Source organism: Metopolophium dirhodum, chromosome 1 (genome assembly GCF_019925205.1).
Source record: "Metopolophium dirhodum isolate CAU chromosome 1, ASM1992520v1, whole genome shotgun sequence".
In the NCBI taxonomy this organism is placed as follows: domain Eukaryota; kingdom Metazoa; phylum Arthropoda; class Insecta; order Hemiptera; family Aphididae; genus Metopolophium; species Metopolophium dirhodum.
In genome coordinates this window covers 41,830,922-41,849,058 of record NC_083560.1, presented here as the reverse complement: position 1 = coordinate 41,849,058, position 18,137 = coordinate 41,830,922, and the positions used below count along the sequence as shown (strand labels likewise).

At 27.6% G+C, this 18,137-nt stretch overlaps 1 protein-coding gene and 1 pseudogene across 3 annotated transcripts in view; both read right to left on the bottom strand.

Annotated features, from left to right (window-relative positions):
- Positions 1 to 5,987: 5,987 nt before the first annotated feature.
- Positions 5,988 to 13,153, bottom strand: LOC132938827 (glucose dehydrogenase [FAD, quinone]-like; annotated as a pseudogene).
- Positions 13,154 to 15,123: 1,970 nt separating this feature from the next.
- LOC132936511 (uncharacterized) overlaps positions 15,124 to 18,137 on the bottom strand; it is a 40,736-nt gene continuing 37,722 nt past the window's right edge. The window contains exons 4-9 of one of the 3 annotated variants that reach the window (XM_061003253.1): positions 16,401 to 16,488; positions 16,258 to 16,338; positions 16,102 to 16,176; positions 15,903 to 15,992; positions 15,739 to 15,828; positions 15,124 to 15,355 (exon numbers count right to left, since the gene is read on the bottom strand). In XM_061003253.1, coding sequence (XP_060859236.1) covers positions 15,219 to 15,355; positions 15,739 to 15,828; positions 15,903 to 15,992; positions 16,102 to 16,176; positions 16,258 to 16,276 — 411 coding nt within the window. In that variant the 5' untranslated portion in view covers positions 16,277 to 16,338; positions 16,401 to 16,488 and the 3' untranslated portion in view covers positions 15,124 to 15,218. Of the gene's footprint in view, positions 15,356 to 15,738; positions 15,829 to 15,902; positions 15,993 to 16,101; positions 16,177 to 16,257; positions 16,348 to 16,400; positions 16,489 to 18,137 lie in introns of those variants that run through there. The other 2 variants (XM_061003252.1, XM_061003251.1) reach the window with 2 other exon arrangements.

Genomic DNA, 18,137 nt, shown 5'->3' with positions numbered 1-18,137 from the left:
TATTAAAAAAAAAACAGATGTTTAAAATGCTAATGAGTTTGATTATAATTTTTTTATAAATTATAGGTATATACCTAAAGTTATTCTAGTTATCAAAAAATATTTTTAATACAAAAATAATGAACTTTTTTTAAATGTTTTATGAGATTTTTTAAATAAGTACCTACTTGTTAAAATCTAAATATTTATTTTTTAAAAAGTTATTACTTTTTAAATTAATGAGTTACTTCAAAAATGTTGATAATTTATAAAATCATGAAAAATATACCATTTGACATTTTACAATTAATAGTTTTCTAAATAAGTTATTTTATTGTAAGTGTAAAGCCATAAAGCGTACTTGGCTCTCAATAAATAATTTAAAAAACTAAACTGGAGATAGCGTTTTTGTCTGAACTGATTGTGAAATTTGATCTCATCTGGGTGGGTTGACTTTAGAAGTTTAGTTGATCGAAATAATAAAAAAAACTGGCTGGCTGGTGTTGGTAGATTTTATTTGTGATACGCCATTCCTCCTACTAAAATTACCTATATAAACTGTCATTAATTTAAGAAATACCTATAAGCTCAGACACTTTTGCTAAATTGATTGGAACTTCACTGGATATAGAACTATTTTACAAACCTATGTGTATTGTACAGTATTTAAATGCTTATAACTAGGGAACGGATTTAAATGCTCTAAAAAACAAGAAAAATGCCTTAAAAAAATACAATTTAATGCCTTAAAAAAATGCTTTAACATCAAAAAATGCACTAAAAAAATGACCCAAAAATGACTTAAAAACCACAAAATGCATTAAAGTCTTAAAAATGCAAAATAATGCAAAATAAAAGTTACATTTTTTAATTCTTTGACGTATGAAATGAACTTTTTGCTTGGAAACCAATGATTTGGACATTCAGAAAAAAATGCAATTTGCATTCAAATCCGTTCCCTACTTATAACGGTAACATGTAGATACTTAATAAACAATAATACTATTACAAAGTATTGCCTTAGTCCGGCTTAAGTATAAGTAAATTTATTTGTGTTAAAAGTAAAAATGCAATTCCAAAGAACTATCTATTATAGATATTGTTGATAATTGATCAAAATTTTCTAATTAGCTAAAAAAAAAAAGTTTTTCGATTTGTTATAATCAGTGGCGTATACATTATTTTTGTAAGGGGGTGGCGAGGGGATTATGTTGATTATGTTTATCCATATAAATATGGAAACTCTGAGATTATTAATTCACAAAAAAAAAAAAACAATTAAAATTCAATATTTCTGTTAAGTATAATTAAGTTTACCCAAAATTAGGTTAAATGGATTGATAGCACATAACTTCATAATGTGTATAGTATTATAGTTGACACACCGCTGCAGAGCAATTGGACCTTAGTCGTTTGCCTCCGTCTGCCGTGAGTGCTTCTAATTGTGTTATGATAGTGGGAACTTATAATCTAGAGTACTAGAAATGAATGATAACGCCAGAGTTTTTGCATGCTCGTCACAAATTATATTATTTTTTAGAGGGCTCTGCACCCGTATGCATTCTCTGTTTTACGAACGCATTACTATAACATAGCAATTTGTACACTCAGCAGATCACGCTTAAATCTGTTAGATTAAAAATTAGAGTGAATTGACCACTTATAAAATTTCAAGGTAAGATTATTATCTAGTGAATCTCGTAAGTTTTTTTATATTTTAATTTTGAAGCAAGTTACGAGTATTTAAAAATGCTCAAACAATTTACAATTTTTAAATACACATATATAAATATATATATATACTCATAAATAAACTATACTATAATATTACTTTATTACTTATTAGTATATACCAGGGATAGGCAACTCAAAGCTACTAGAGGGCCAATTTTGAATGTGCGAAAATGTAGTGGACCAAATAACATAAAAATACAATAAAAAACCTAATTCTATATCGATTTTAATAATTTTATAAATATAATAAAATAAAATACATAGAAATCTTAACATTTTATATTTTTATAAGCTAAATTGAAATGTAGCACGGGCCAGTGAAAAATGGTGCCCCCCTGTGGTATTTTATTTTTATTTTTATTTATTCTTCAAGAAGATAATGGGCCCCACTGAACATGTTCTTATGGGGCCCAATGAGTTCACAATTTGAAATATAAATACATTAGATAGTTCTTAAAAGTTAAATAATTACAATTTGTAATATACATTTCTCACATACCTAACTATAATATTAATAATATAAGTAAATATATATTTTATTTTATTTAGTTATATAATATAATATAATATAATATAGCATTATGTAAAAAAAATTGTGTAGTTAAATAATGCAATATAATAAAGTAATATAAACTAAAATTAACAATAATTACTAAAGTCGTACAACTTATATGATAAATAATGCAGTAATCCTATACGTTTGTTATGAGTCTGTCTATATTTTGTTCTTGTAATAGCCAAAGTGTAATTTTTTATTAAGAAACTTAAAAGAGTTGCTGTGTTTAATTTCTAATGGTAGTATATTGTAAATAAGTATGTGGATTGTGTTAATTTTTTGTGCATAGTTGGTACTTTGATAGTAGATATTTGTCTAGTATTATGTCCGTGTTCAGTTTTAAAAGTAAGGTTATTTTTAATTATGTTAAGTACCGGCGCTTTCGCGGAAGTAATGCGAAAGCAGTTCCCGCGACGCCGTCGGTTCAAACAGGTAAAAAAAAAAAAGTACCGGCGCTTTATAAAATAATTTTTTTATTGGAAGTACATTGTATAAATATTTTGTGTGGTATCTTGAGTCGTTTTTTAGGATAATTTTTAGTATTTTGTTTTGTATTTTTTTTAATGGATCTATAGTTGTATCATACGTACCTCCCCATATGAAAATACCATAATTAATTATGGATTCTATTAATGCTTGATACACTACTATAATTGTCTTAAGTTCTAAGATATCTGTTAAATTTTTAAATGCATACATAAGTTTTCTTAATAATTTATTTGTTAAACATTTTATGTGGTCATTCAATTTAAGATTATGACACATTGTATAGACCTAAATATTTACCTATTTTTACAAAGGTTTGGCATGTACATATATTTTGATTTATACAGTCATCCTCATATATACATAGATTTGTTTTATTTGGTTGATTTGAATTAACTATATAGTGTGGTAATATGTAGGTTTTTTCTAAGTTTAGGATACGTTTAGAATAACGATTCTGAATTATTACCACTTTCCTATAAACAGAAAAGCTAAAGGTGTGTTACTCAATATATCTGCTCTATAAATGAGTATCTGTATATGTTAAGGAGTAAACGATATTATGATTGTTATACTTGCGGAATATGGACATTCAGAAATGTGGGAATATTAAATGTACCTATTAGTTATATGATTATATTTTCATTTCTTGAAATTAATTAATTATTGCACATATGTTACTATATACATTTTCAATTGCAGATATTAGATTCTTTAAATTCTTTGTAAGATTGTTCTAAAAATTAATTTTATGATCATTAAAATAAGTTAATATTATTCAATTTAATTACAACCAAAAAAATATTTCAAATGCGGAAAATAACCATTGTTCAGGTAATCTATATTCCTCTATAGGGTAGAACTAGTTAAAATTCATTATCTAAAACATTTTTTATAATTTTTTACGTGGAATAGTTTTAATAAATTCGAAGGAAGATATGTGGTATTTAAGAACGATTTCCGATTTGCTAAATTTTACAAATTTTAAATTACTCTTGTTTTTAATTAAGTGTTTTAAGGTTTTTGAGAATATATAAATTAATCGAGAATAATAATTATATTGAGTGGCACACGGGTATTCAATTCGTCTTGAAGGATTCTCGCCTAACCTAACCTGAATATATTATAATACACAAACTATATTTAGATTCAAAAAATTATTTTTGAATTTTCTACTTGACTCATGACTATGATATGCAATAAATATTGAAATTTTTATCCAAATGAATACAAAAATACGCAAATAAAAATTGTCATAAGATTCAAACTATTATGGTTTGTAAAGATAACTGAGAAAAATCCAAAAATGTGATAAGGAAATAATGTACAGTTACGTGAAAATCCATGCTCCAGTTGTAATATGGTTTATTAAGTCCAGTTGTATTAAGTTATTATTTGCGAAATCCATCATACCATTGGATTCTAATTTAGCACGTACATTTCTCCAGCCCCCCCCCCCCCCACAATATCGAATTTCAAATTTTTTTGGTTAAATATTTAACGTGTAATTAGCGTAAATTGGCGTGACTGGTTTTGAAATTTGGTTGGCATTAGGTCAAGTTTAAAAACAATTTTATTATATTTAACTATCTGTATAACCATTAAGACTGCGTATTATATTGTTTATACATTAATAGATACCTAATATATAATAAAAGATGATTTTAATTTAATCAAACCGATTGTATGATTAACTTTATCAATTGTTATCAAGTTGTCCGAAGTCAGCCAATTTTACGGTACCTACCTATATTCGTGGTCGTGCAGGTGTCCTTTGCGACAATACTTGTCTCGTATTATATATTTATACACTTTTTTAATAGTTTGATAAAAGCATCAACAGCACATGTTGAAGCCTACATTGAAATATTGAATTACCTAATAACTAGACACAGATTCAAAACTTATGTTGATTAGGGAAAAGATACAATATTGGGTTGAATTTACAACTTTAGTCTTGTTTATTATGTGGAAACATTTTCAAATCACTATCTAATTAGGTTTTCTTCACTTAGGATTTGATATAATACCTACCTATATAAATGAGTGAATTTGGATTGTTGAGGATTTTCTGGGCTGCGATATTCTTGGGGGAATCGACAACTAGATATATTTTTTAATAAATTAGGCTTTTCAAATTTCATAAAATATTTCATTAATGTGAAAAAAAATGATCTGTTATACCTGAAAGTGTATATAGTCATAAATTTACAGGAAGAGAACATTTTTAAAAGTTGATTTATTATATCGAATACTTATAAATACATAATTAATAATTATTGTCCAACAGCATGGTACAATATTTAAATAATAACAATATAAAATATCCAGACTGACAAACCATCTCCGCTCAGAATCGTTTTTCGTATAAAATGATATGATATCATTGAATTCAAATTTAATACAATCCATTACACAGTGACCCACTTGTAAGTTTGTAACTACTGTGCAGCAGAGGGACATCCACTTACTGGATTTAAAATTTATGGGTTTCAGTAATAAGCACTTATGAAGAACATTGTATTAAATTTTCAAGCCTTAGTTACAAAAATTGAATATTTTATTGATCTCTAACAACAGAATAATTATGTAAGTATACATTTTTTGTAGGTTCATATTAATTATATCAAAAATTTTTTTTGAAAAAATGTATAGATTATTTTGGTCATAATTATTTTAACGTTATGCCAATACTTATAAAAAACATACAAAAAATAAACAACTAGAAATCTCTTATTCTTAAAGTTTCAAGTAAAAAAATATTCCGTTTTGGTTTTGTCATTACAAGATTATAAAGTATATCTATTATGGAATAGGTACAATATTTATATGGATAACAATCATACAATTTGTAACAATATTATTACTTTTCTTGTAATTATTACTTTGTCAATGTCATTTTATTTTAATGTAAGTTTTGATTTGATTTTGTGTTAGAGTAAAATCTTATAATATAATAAATATTTAATTTAACTGTCTACCACCAAGAAAACTACACAAGCATTGCTAATAAAGGAGGTAAATTTGTTGTAATAATTATAATGTTTATATTTATTTATTTATTTTTATCTTATTTTTACAAAAAAAAACATTTTGAAAAATTACAATATTAAAAAAAATACATAATACATTAAACATATATTATAAACTTAAATAAATTAAATTAAAAGTAAAATTATTTCTAATAAAAAAAAAGAAAGAAATCACTGTGGTAATATTAAAACTATTTCAGTGCAATTTTTGTTTTCATTCAAATTATTATAACAATATTATTTTATGGGTTTAAAACAAAAAAAATCAATTTTTCGTATAATATCTTCGCTTTTTCTGCTGTCATACTCATACAGTCATAGAAACGGGACGGTTTATCATTACACCATGTAGCCTTGATCATATCCGCGGCGTTCTCAGCTATCATTATGACTGGCGCGTTGGAGTTGGTGGCGACCAGCGTGGGCATGATGGACGCGTCCACCACCCGAAGCCCATAGACGCCGTACACTTGGAGCTGTGGGTTCACAACTGCGGTCTTGTCACCCTCGGGACCCACCGGGTTGTACATTGACACGGTGTAGTGCCGGACCATGCACTCCCAGTAGGCGTGAGAGTGCCACGGCAAGGGCTGACAACTGGGGAAAGGTGCGTCATGCAGATGGGTGCAATGCGATTGCGCGCGGTCCTTATCAGTAGTGCCTGTTTAGGCGTACGATTGTGCGCGCTAAATTATTTTAACTTCTAAGCAACGTTGCCTAATATATAGGTGCACGGTAAATATCGAAGGAAGAACTTTAGAAAATAGAATTTATGTGTAAGCAATACAAAGGGTATAAAAAAATAAAAAAGCCGGAAAATGTACTTAAGTATTTAGCCATAGTTGGGAATTGGTATCGCAATAATATAATAATATTGGGTTTTAAAATATAACTTAAAAATATTAAATGTAATTTGTCAACTTTTTTTAATTATTTACTTTTTAATTTATTTATCTTTTTTTTTTTTTTTTTTAATTGGTCATTAAGCCCGGCCACTATGGCCATTAGCTGTTTGTTTGTTTATTTGTAGGGGAGGATACTGTTGGTTGGTAAACACGTGTGTGTAGTTTTTGGCAGATTTTCAAGTGGGCACCCGTAGGTATCTGCCATGCCCGGGTGGGGGATGGCGGCACTTGTTCTTCGGACAAGTCACGGTGTCCGGAGAAAAATGCCACCCATGGCCGAGGAATCGAACTCGGGTCGACTGCGTCGCAGCCGACGCCTTACTCCGCTCAGCCACTCCGTCCCCCATTTATTTATCTATTCGAATATTTAACCATTGTTTATGAATATATTTTTTATAACGATAATTATATTCTTTTATGACGAAGTGTTTTTTTATTTTGTGTTATTTACGTATATTTAACGATATTTTTTTATAATAATAAGTATTTAAGTAAATGTATGTAAAAAATTCCTAAATTGATGAATTTGTATTTGTATTTAATTATAAAAATGAATTACGAAATAATTACAAACAATTTGGCAACGTCGCATCCAATTTCACTCGCAATCGTACGCTTTTGAATATTCAAAATCATGTTCTTTGTTATTCCGGCACTGCGTGCAATCGTATGCCCAAAAAGGTAAAACGCGCGCATCGTACTCCACCGGTGCAGATTGCTGTCGAACTCGCAGAGAGACCCGGTCATTTTCAACACAAATTTAACGCCCCTCACCAGCGTGTCCACGTCCTCTAGGGCTGTCAGGTAATTGGACAAGATCTTGGGATAGTTGAATGGGTTAGCGCTCTGCAACAGTATTTCGCCTCGGTTCTTGGGCTTCAACAATATCTGCAGAAGTACAATAATATGTGAAATGTTGTCGATGGGTTGGGTGGGGGGGGGGGTGGGGGAGGGGCGTCGGCGTCCAGTATGTACCTACTATTATTGCCTATTGGACTCTGAAGATTCTCAGTTCAAATTTAGACCACCATTATAATAAAATAAGTGAACTATTTTTAGCTATAATAAAAATCTATGAAATTATTATTTAATTTTTCAAAAACCAAAAAAATTATATTTTTCGAACAGCACCAAGTACTAATAAAGTCACAAATATCAAAAACAATCTGTGCAATGAATAATCCGTGTTCAATTTCTACATGAAACATTGAATGAAAAACAAAAAATACCTAAGATATCTAAGTACCTAGCATAAATCATTATCAATACATAAAATATTTAAATATGAGGAGTATGTTTTGATTAGACACATGTGTGTATAAAGTATAATCCCTATTAGTTATTGTGTCGACTACGATAATATATTCTATGAAATTTAAATCTAATATATTTGTTTTTCATATTTTGTTTAATACATTTTACTTACAGGTATTGTGGACCAGACGTCTTTGTGAAGAATCGATTTATACATCGAAACATAAAAATTTTCTTTTAGCTCGTGAGCTTTCCAAGTTTTGAATCCACCAAGACCAGTCATGGTGGAACCAGACACGGCAGACACTAAGTTCAACCCGATGTCTGGTTGCTCTTGTGATAGATTGCCGTGGTTTGAGTTAATGAACGCCATTCCTTCAATACCGGACATGATCGTTAGTAGCCCTTCGCACTTCACCACATAGCTGAATGCCGTATCGACGTTTTCCGTTCTGTGATACGTTAGTGACACCTGTACAACATACGAAAGAGCATGCAGTTATATTATAATTCACTGCAGTGCGTCTGTCATTACAATAGTTTAATAAGATAAAAATAAAATAACTTTTTATTATTTTATATTAATTAAGTATCACCTCTCGGTTGGTCAAAAACGTCAGTCCAACAAGTCCGGTGTGGTCTTGAAGATTTTTTCCTACGTCTAAACAGGAAATAATTTTCAGGACCTATGCCGGAGAGCATAAGTAGCTGTGGAGAATTGATAGGGCCCGCTGACAGCAACACTTCATTATCCACCTGAACGTAGTACCTAGTGTTATTTTTTATCAGTTCGACACATCAGGTCGCGATTTTCGTTACAAGATTTATGACAACAATCGTGTGACGAGCGTGTTGAGGGGCACGTGCTGGTTTTTTTGCAGCATGGCTGGTCTCAAGAATTATGATTGTTTTGTAGATAGTTTCATGACTGAAAAACCAGAAAATAATAAAATAAATGAATTTTGCGATTATTTAGTAACTCATTACATCGAAGATACCAGTACGTTCCCCCCTAGTATTTGGGCTAGTGCTAGTTCTGATACAAGCCTTACTACAAACGCTTGCGAAAGTTTCCATTCTGAATTCAATTCAAATTTTTATCATCATCATCCTAATATATTCAAAATAATAGAAGTTTTAAAAATGTTTCAAACAAATACATATATAAAGATAAGAATATCAGAATTAAATAGACCTAAAAAAAAAAGTAAAAAAACAGAAGAAAAACAGAACTATATAAATAATAAAATTTCAGATTATAACTTACAAAAAATTACACAGTATGACTACATGAAGTGTTTGAGCTATCGCGATAAACCTAATAAAATTTGATTTTTTCTATTATTATTTTTATTTTATACATATACAAATATTATACACATTATATTATTAATTTTTATTATATATTATACGGACTAGATTCAATTCAAAATTGAATTGGACTTTTTTTTATGCAATACAAAAACAAAACAAATTTTAACCACACCAACTACGTTTAAGTTGTCAGTCCTAAGTCTGAATAAAGTGGGAAGGAAGTTTGTGTTTGACAAGGCTGAGCATTAACGAATTAAAAGTTAAAATTATAAGCAATTTACATAAACATTATTATGTGTCTGAAATTTTTTATTTTGAAAATAAGAAAACTATAACTTTAAATTAAGTTAAGTTACTTTTCTTTGCCCCGCTTTGGTGTTTGGTATAATTTTTTTTTGTATGGGAACTTACGTATGGATATCCAGGGGTAATTTTTACCTGCTATATCTCGTGTGGGAACTTACATTCACCCGAATTATTACCTTGTTCTAACCAGTTTTCAAAGTCAATTGGGTTTCCACGCGAATACAACATATTGTTTAATACGCCGGACCCTCCTAAAACTTTGCCACGAGACCACCTACAGCTCTTTTCATTCATAGCTGAAATAAAAAATAATAAATAATATAAATTAAGTAATATAAAATATTTAAATATTTTCCTATGTATATTACATTTTCCTACTATATCATGTTTATAGGAATATCTTGTACGGATGGGTACAGTATGTAAAATTGATATTTAATGCAAAGTTAAAATTTCTGAGACTATATTTTTTTATGATTATATAGGTACCATAAAATAATTTAAATCCATTTTATAAAACTTAAAACCAAATTCGCAGTCCATTTCATATATTAGGAAACTAACTTATAGGTATCGGGAAACTTAATAATTGTAACATTTGTGTTATTTTCAAACTATAGAAGAACTTCGCAAAACTTTTGGATCAATGTTTATCAAAATAGTACAGTATTCAAATAATACCACAATATTGTAAAACCGAGACATTACCTTAAGAATTTAAGTATAATAATATATTGAGTTCACAAATCGTCTATATTTCTTAATTGTAGGGAGGTATAAATGAAGGTACTTAAGCATTACTCACCCAAACATGATGTATATTGAGGTTCAGTTGTATAATTCCAGTTTATTACGGTTTCGTGTCCACCAGCTTCTACTACTAATACACTCCAATGTCCCTCTTCTGTCAATCTATTTTCCAGCACCGCACCTGAGTAATAAATTGTTGTATTTTTATTTCGTATTAAATTAGGGTATTTAACTTTGAAGAAATTATTGACACGATATCGTGATTAAAAATATTACGAAAGTATACAATGCATGTATTATAATTTATTATATATATTATAAGATACCGATATAATATGTATTATTTTTACCCGCTGATCCACCGCCGACGATAACGAAATCGTAATAGCTGAGTATAGAATCCCCGGGCAGGTCAATGATCCCTGATGCAGTATCATCTGTTTCATCGCCTTTGTAAAAATAAAGAATCGTGGCATACAAAATGGACAAGTAGGACATTTTCCTTGCATTTTTTGGAACTATTATCGCAGATATGTTAAACATTTTTTTTTTTAATCTTTCTGCCACTTAAATAGTGTAATAACGCAAGTACAAAAATAACACTCCCTTTGTCTCAATATATAATTGTGTATGTTTGCACGCTATGTTGTTCTTAAGGCTTCGCTAAGGGGGAAAAAAATATAAAAGTATATAAATATAGTATAAAAATATGTTAAAATAGGTTATCACTTTATGATATCTATCTTTAGAATATACTTTCACTCTTAAGCCGGTTCACAGCCACGTTGTATGCCGTGGCGTGTGAGGGCGTAGTAACATAAGTTAGTAGTTAAAACTAATACCTAACCCTAATTTTTAAGAAGTTGAGATGTAGTCAATTTTTGCATTTTGAAACACTCGATCGCAACTTGGTTATTACAATATGATATCAAAAAAGTAACTTTCAATCACAATATGATTTGTTCAACACGATACGACACACTATGTACCTAGTTGTGATTCCGGCTTTAAGTTTTGATATTTTACAACCATAAGTACGTTATTTAGTAATTAGTAGATTAGATAATATAAACAGCTTTTTAAATACATAGGTACTCATATTATATTTATAAATTCTTACATATCATTTCAACTTGTCGGTCTACAGAGTACAGTAAGGATAAATTATATTGAATATAAAATTCAATACTACGAATAATAGTTTTTATTTGATATAACCATTCATTGTAATATTTACTTTCAAGAAGCATTATATTATTATACTTTTAATATACCTAATTAATATTCATTTCGTGACCAATTTTGATTAACATCCAAAGAAAAAACTAGTAGGTATTTGTTGCCATATTGGTAATTAAAAATAAAATAGTAATACCTCTAAATAATGACGAAAGCTTTTAAGAATTATTTCCTTAACCTATAATAGTTTTATCTACCTATATATACAAAAAAATTCAAACTAGTTTCTTGATAAAGATATTGATAATTGTATTATAATATGTGTCATTGGGCAAATACTAAAAAAATATTAAGACGATTTGCCGTCAACACACTTTTATTGAAAGTAGACTCTTTAGTTAGGGGCGTAATGAAGAAGTTTGAAGAATCCATATTAATTTATAAAAACATTCTAGCTATAAATTATGTCACAGATAAAGGTGTAAAACTGTAGTAATATGTGAGTCTATAACAAAAAAAAAACTAAAGACCTATAATATCTGAAAAAATAACATTTTTACAAGTAATATTTAGTAGGTATAAAAATTAATCTCTTTGGGTACTACAAAAAGAAACACTTATGTCATTATAACTTAAATTGTTATCTCATCAATGTATAAAACATTGTAATATCTATACCTAATAAAAATTAAATGTTTATTACCTATCTATATTTAAAGTGAATTAATTGTATTTTGTGTTGGATATATCAAAATATATATTTTATATCATTAAAATTGTAAGTTTTTTCAGCTTTTAAGTATTTAAAGTTAAAGTCAAATATTTGAAAAGTTTTAGGTATATTTACAAAAACAAAATAAGGACCTCAGTGGAATATTATAATATATTAATATGGTTGTTTTACGTAATACGAGTGTTATAGGTACTTTGTCTAGCAACCATTTGATGATTGTGACCTTTATATACAAAATTGTGGTAAGGTAAAGTCGAGAGGGGATCTTAAGAGGACGTCACACCCGCATGTGTTGTCTCCGTCTTACAAATGTACAAAATAGCAAAGTTTTAATGTGAACTGGGGGTCACGTGTAGGAGGTATTTAATTTATATTTCATTTTAAGTTATAGTAACATAGAAATGAATACAACGTGTTGAAATTACGCTTGATAAAGAAAACGTGTTTATTTTTATTATAGGTAGGTGTTTACGACAAAAAAATAGTATAAAATGTGGCAGGTGGATCTGAGTTAAAATCTTAATTTAAAGAAATATTGATAATAAAATATGACGATAAATCACTAGACACTCCCGCCAGTCGGCAAGATTAATCGATAGTAATAGTTTAAAAAAAAAACAATCAATGATAATACAAAACAAAATAATAATTTACGACACACAAAACTACCAAATAATATTAAAAATTATCAAATAAATGTATTTATATAATTTGGTAATATACTCACAAGTCTTAGATGTACAGCGCTACTACACCTACAGGTCAATGTTTGGATTCTGTGTGAATATCGTCGATAGAGATGCTGAGGCGAAGGACAATTTGACAATTTCAAACAAAAAGTAAATTGTCGTCTGGCGATTCCCAAAATGTAACGACTGCCGTAATTGCTCACTCGCGCTACCTGTGCCGTATCGACCAACTTCATTCATCGTGAAATAGTTTGGTACCTAATGAAATATATGGTATCGGTGTGGTTCGATGTTGAATAAAATATTATTTTTGAGTTCGACCCACCTCTATAGTAGTAAGTCAATATCGTTGATAAGTGATTGCAAATAATACTATTTTTGATCACTCGTTGAGTGCGGTTTCATTACTGATAATGATTTTGTATTATTAATTGTAAAATATGGTTATTGGGAAAAATAATATTTTTAGACTTGAAACAAATAATATTGCATCGTTATATTTCGCTTGATAGTTGTTAGTTGTCGTAAACGTTTATAATATTATTAGAAATAAATACATTATTTAAAATTATTATTGTCTTTTTACATTTTTTTACCTAAAAAATTAAATTTCTAAGATATCAATGTGCTGATAAAAGATTTGTTTGTCTGGTGGGCTAAGAAATATTTTCTGTGTTAAAATTGTATTTATGTGTACCATGGTAGGTACACATAACACTTTTTGACAAAGATTCACGTGTATCAAAAATGATAGACAAAAACTTATTGGTAAAACAACAAATGTACCAAAAGTGGCCTTAAACACTGGAATAGTGAATGTTTCTATAACTTGGGTAAATTAACGTAAAAACTTAGTTTGGTGTGCGGGTTAGTTTCTTTGTTTTTCAGTGGTTCAGAGTTTCAGACGATAGATAAACAAGATCCTAACTTATGATTTTTACGGTTATAATTTTATAGGAGTTATATTTTTTTGCTTACTTCTTATTATTTTAAATTAAGTACCTATTCATTTTTAACACAATCAGGATATAACAATGAATTATCATTTTAAGTGTTCGATATATCAGGAAACGAAACAGATTCAACCTGTGAAAATGTTTTAATGCAAATTCATGAAACCAATTGATCTGAACAAATATATGTTACATTCTCAAAACATCATCATAGACTACTTGAAGACTCACAATCTAGGTAAGTATAGTGATTTTATTTGATTCTAAAATAATCATTAGTAACACTCTTATATTATTTTTGTTTTTAGAAATGATGATTCATGCTTTATAGGATTGGTTAGGGGGGTTGGATCAATATTATAAAGACATAAAATTGTTTTAGTAGCAGCTAGTCCATATGGCCGTGCTATATTAACAGTTTTGAGAAGAGAAAAAATTCAAATCTTGTTAATATGAGTTATATACTAGTATTTTAGTATGGTCACCCATACAGCACTGTAATATTTATTTAAGTTTTAATCAATATTTAAATTTAAAAGTAAAACAAATAATATATTTTATTAATGTTTAAACTACAGTTGGTATAATTTTTTAAATGTTAATTAATCACTATTAAACATTTTTTGAACCAATTTCAATTTTTTTTTATAAGTTTAAAAACAATGGTTAATTAACATTTAAAAACCAATGGTCGTTTCAACGTTTAAATAAAAAATGTAATCAATATTGTATTGATTTTTTCTAATAGTTAATTAAAATTAAATAAATATTGATTTTTTAAATTATATATTTATCAATGATTAAAATGTAATATGTATCACATTTTTTACTAATATAGTCTAAATGAATTTATAATTTATGTAATATTTAAATGTAAATATATAACATGGATCCATTATAGCAGATTATATAACAATATACTAGTATATTAGATAATCTGTGATAGACTTTGCCTTTATATATTATAAGAATATATATTTTTATGCAACCTAACTTGAACTCCAGATCTGATGATGCTTTATTATAAGATTGTTATACATTATTGTCTTCACACAAAACCTTTTAATAGATAATATATTATATTCTATATAAATATACCTATACCTACACTTAAATATAAATTCTAATGGAATAAACAATATTGGGTTTGAAGAAGATTTAATATGTAATAAATAACTTTTATTTAAAATATATTAAATCTTATTTAAGATATCATTATGAGTAAAAACACACACACACATATATATATATAATCCATTCTCAGATCTTAAATTATTATTTTTAATGTTTTATCATTTATTTAAGTTATTGTACGTTAGATATTATAAGATAGTAATTATTCACATTTTTAAATGGAATTAGGTATAGTGTTTTTCAAAAGTTGCCTTTTCAAGCTCAACAGAGATTGAGCTAAAATATATTTTATTATGTCTTCAACTTCATTGAGTGGAGTACTTTTGAATTTGATTTGCTTTTTAATTGAATCTAAAAACATATAAAAATATATTTTAGTTTATTTTATAAGGGATATTAAAAAGTATACAAGTATGTTGTACTTAGATAATTATATCATTAAATACAAAAAAAGGAGAGTAAGTATCAAATCCACGTGGAAATAAAAAACAATATGTATATGTGTAAGGTATAAAGTACTTAAAAAACATATTATCAGTACATGTATCTTATCTATTAAATTATTAACAATCATTTAATTTAAATTATGTACCATTTATATTATGAACAAGTTCTAACAAATTATTATAAACCGCCAAAATATTTTTCTTTATGGTACCATTACTAACTGTATAATAATAGTTGTATATTATAATATTGAAAAACAATGAAAATTAAAGAATAAAACTTCTTACTATTGTGTCCTATTGGTCTGCTAAACAATTGTTCATCAAGATCATCTCTTTCTGCAATTGAAGTATTATGTGTGTTTAGCTTTTTGCTGTCTGTAAACACAAATTATGATTTAAGAGACATTAAATATTACCATTATTTAATTTTTTCATAAAAATTAGCTTACTGTTTATATTTCTTGGCCTAATATCCACAACAACTTGTTTATTGGAATCATTTTCAAAACTAATATTTCGGTATCCTGGACTATTAACAACTAAAAATACATGATATTCAAAATTATATTTAATAATTTATCGTTAAGCTATAAGTATGTTTGTGTCTTGCCAAATTACAAAAAATAAACTTAACAGTATTTTACTTACCATAATTTAACATGACTTGCTCATCATCTGATTTATTGCCAAATAACTTTTTTCTGGATACTGGATTTTGAATACCTATACATGTATATAAAATTACAAATTATACCAACAACATTATTTTTCATAATGCGGTACTACATTTAAAATAAAAATTACCACTATTTTTTTGTTTCATTTCAGTGCCTGATGCTTGTTCGTTCGCATCTTGGTTAAATTGAAGTCATTTATTGCTTGAACCTTTGAAAGCTTCAAATATAAAATTTAATATATCAAATGACTAATATATTCAAAATTCTTACTATTGTGTCCTATTGGTCTACTAAACAATTGTTCATCAAGATCATCTCTTTCTGCAATTGAAATAGTGTGTGTTTTGCCTTTTGCTGTCTGTAAACACAAAATATGATTTATGAGACAATAAATATTTAATAAAAATTGAAAGAGTACCCACACAGCATTTGTCAATCATAACGATTGATTTAAAGTTTAACTTTGATTGGAATTTAAATATTTAAAATTAAAAATGTAGCCAACATTGAATAGTTATTTAATTTTAGATAAAATATTGTTTAAGAATTATTCAATTTTCAAGAAAAAATATTTAAATGTTAATACAAATTTTAAAATGTATAAGTCTTAATTTTTATCATTTATTTAACTTACCAAGATCAATAATTACTAAAGTTTGAAAATCAAACATTAACTTGATCTTTATATTAATGGTTTAATTTTAATTATGTGCTCATTGAAAATTAAATGTATAATATTCAATTTAAATATAATAATACATATAATTATATATATACATAATATATTTATACATTTTATGTATTTATGTAGGCATAGGTAACTATAATCTAAATATATATTTTTCCTAAGAGTCCGCCGTTTCTGTAGCTATATAAATAATTTATAGAATAATAATTAATATAGTAAAAGCTGATTAAGAATAATTAATGTAAATAATATACCTGCTATAATTATATTTATAGTTTATTAGTTTCTATAGACACACGTTTAAATATTTTTACGCAATGTTTTTAAAACTAATAGTGCATTTTGTATTGTATTATATATAGCCATTAGCCATAATCTATCTATCATAGATTAAAAAATACATGGTATATAATAGGTATATAATATTATATTATATATTATATATATATACGCCGCTCGATGAACCACACCGTGGATAGATATAATAATAGCTAGGTAATTGTTAAAAAGTAGAAATGGAAAATTATCATAGATGACTACAACTATGGTGTTTCGTATAAATATTATAAATTATAATATAAAATATCAGTGTAAACTGTAGTACTGTCAAGCGTGTGAGAACACGTTTAGTCTATATAGGTACATATACGATATACCTACCTAAATTGTTATTATTGTGGACTGTTGTAGAGCCCAGTAAAGGCGTAAAGCATTTTATTAATTTGATAATATAATTTTGAATTTACTATAGTTTTGGTAATAGTGTAATACTTATTAATTCATAACTTATTAGTTATGGCACTGTTTAGATACCTATACTATGTAATAATATAGCTATACTTGTAAACTGCAGTTGTTGAGTTTATTCGTTACAAACATCCAAATCATTCCTCTTTATAATATTAGTATAGATAGTATAGATATAGGTACACAGCTATAATAACGCATACCGCGTACAATATAATATTACATTTCACTTGGTAATATTATGGAATCATATATTACTAATAATTAGTAGGGCTAGGATTTATATGCATTTGCATATTTTTTTCCTTAAGTCCAAATCGATTGTTTGTCAGATTTGTTCACGATTTTGCTTACTCATCCATCATTTAAACATTTTTTAGAAAAATATACTGGTAAATGTGTTCCTGACCAGTCTACAACTCGCAAAAACTATGTTTCTGCAATTTATGAAAATACTATTTCTCGTATTCGTTCGGAAATTGGCGATGGGCCAATTTGATTTTCAATAGATGAGACCACGGACGTTGACGGTCGATATGTTTGTAACGTCATAGTTGGTCTCATCCACGAAC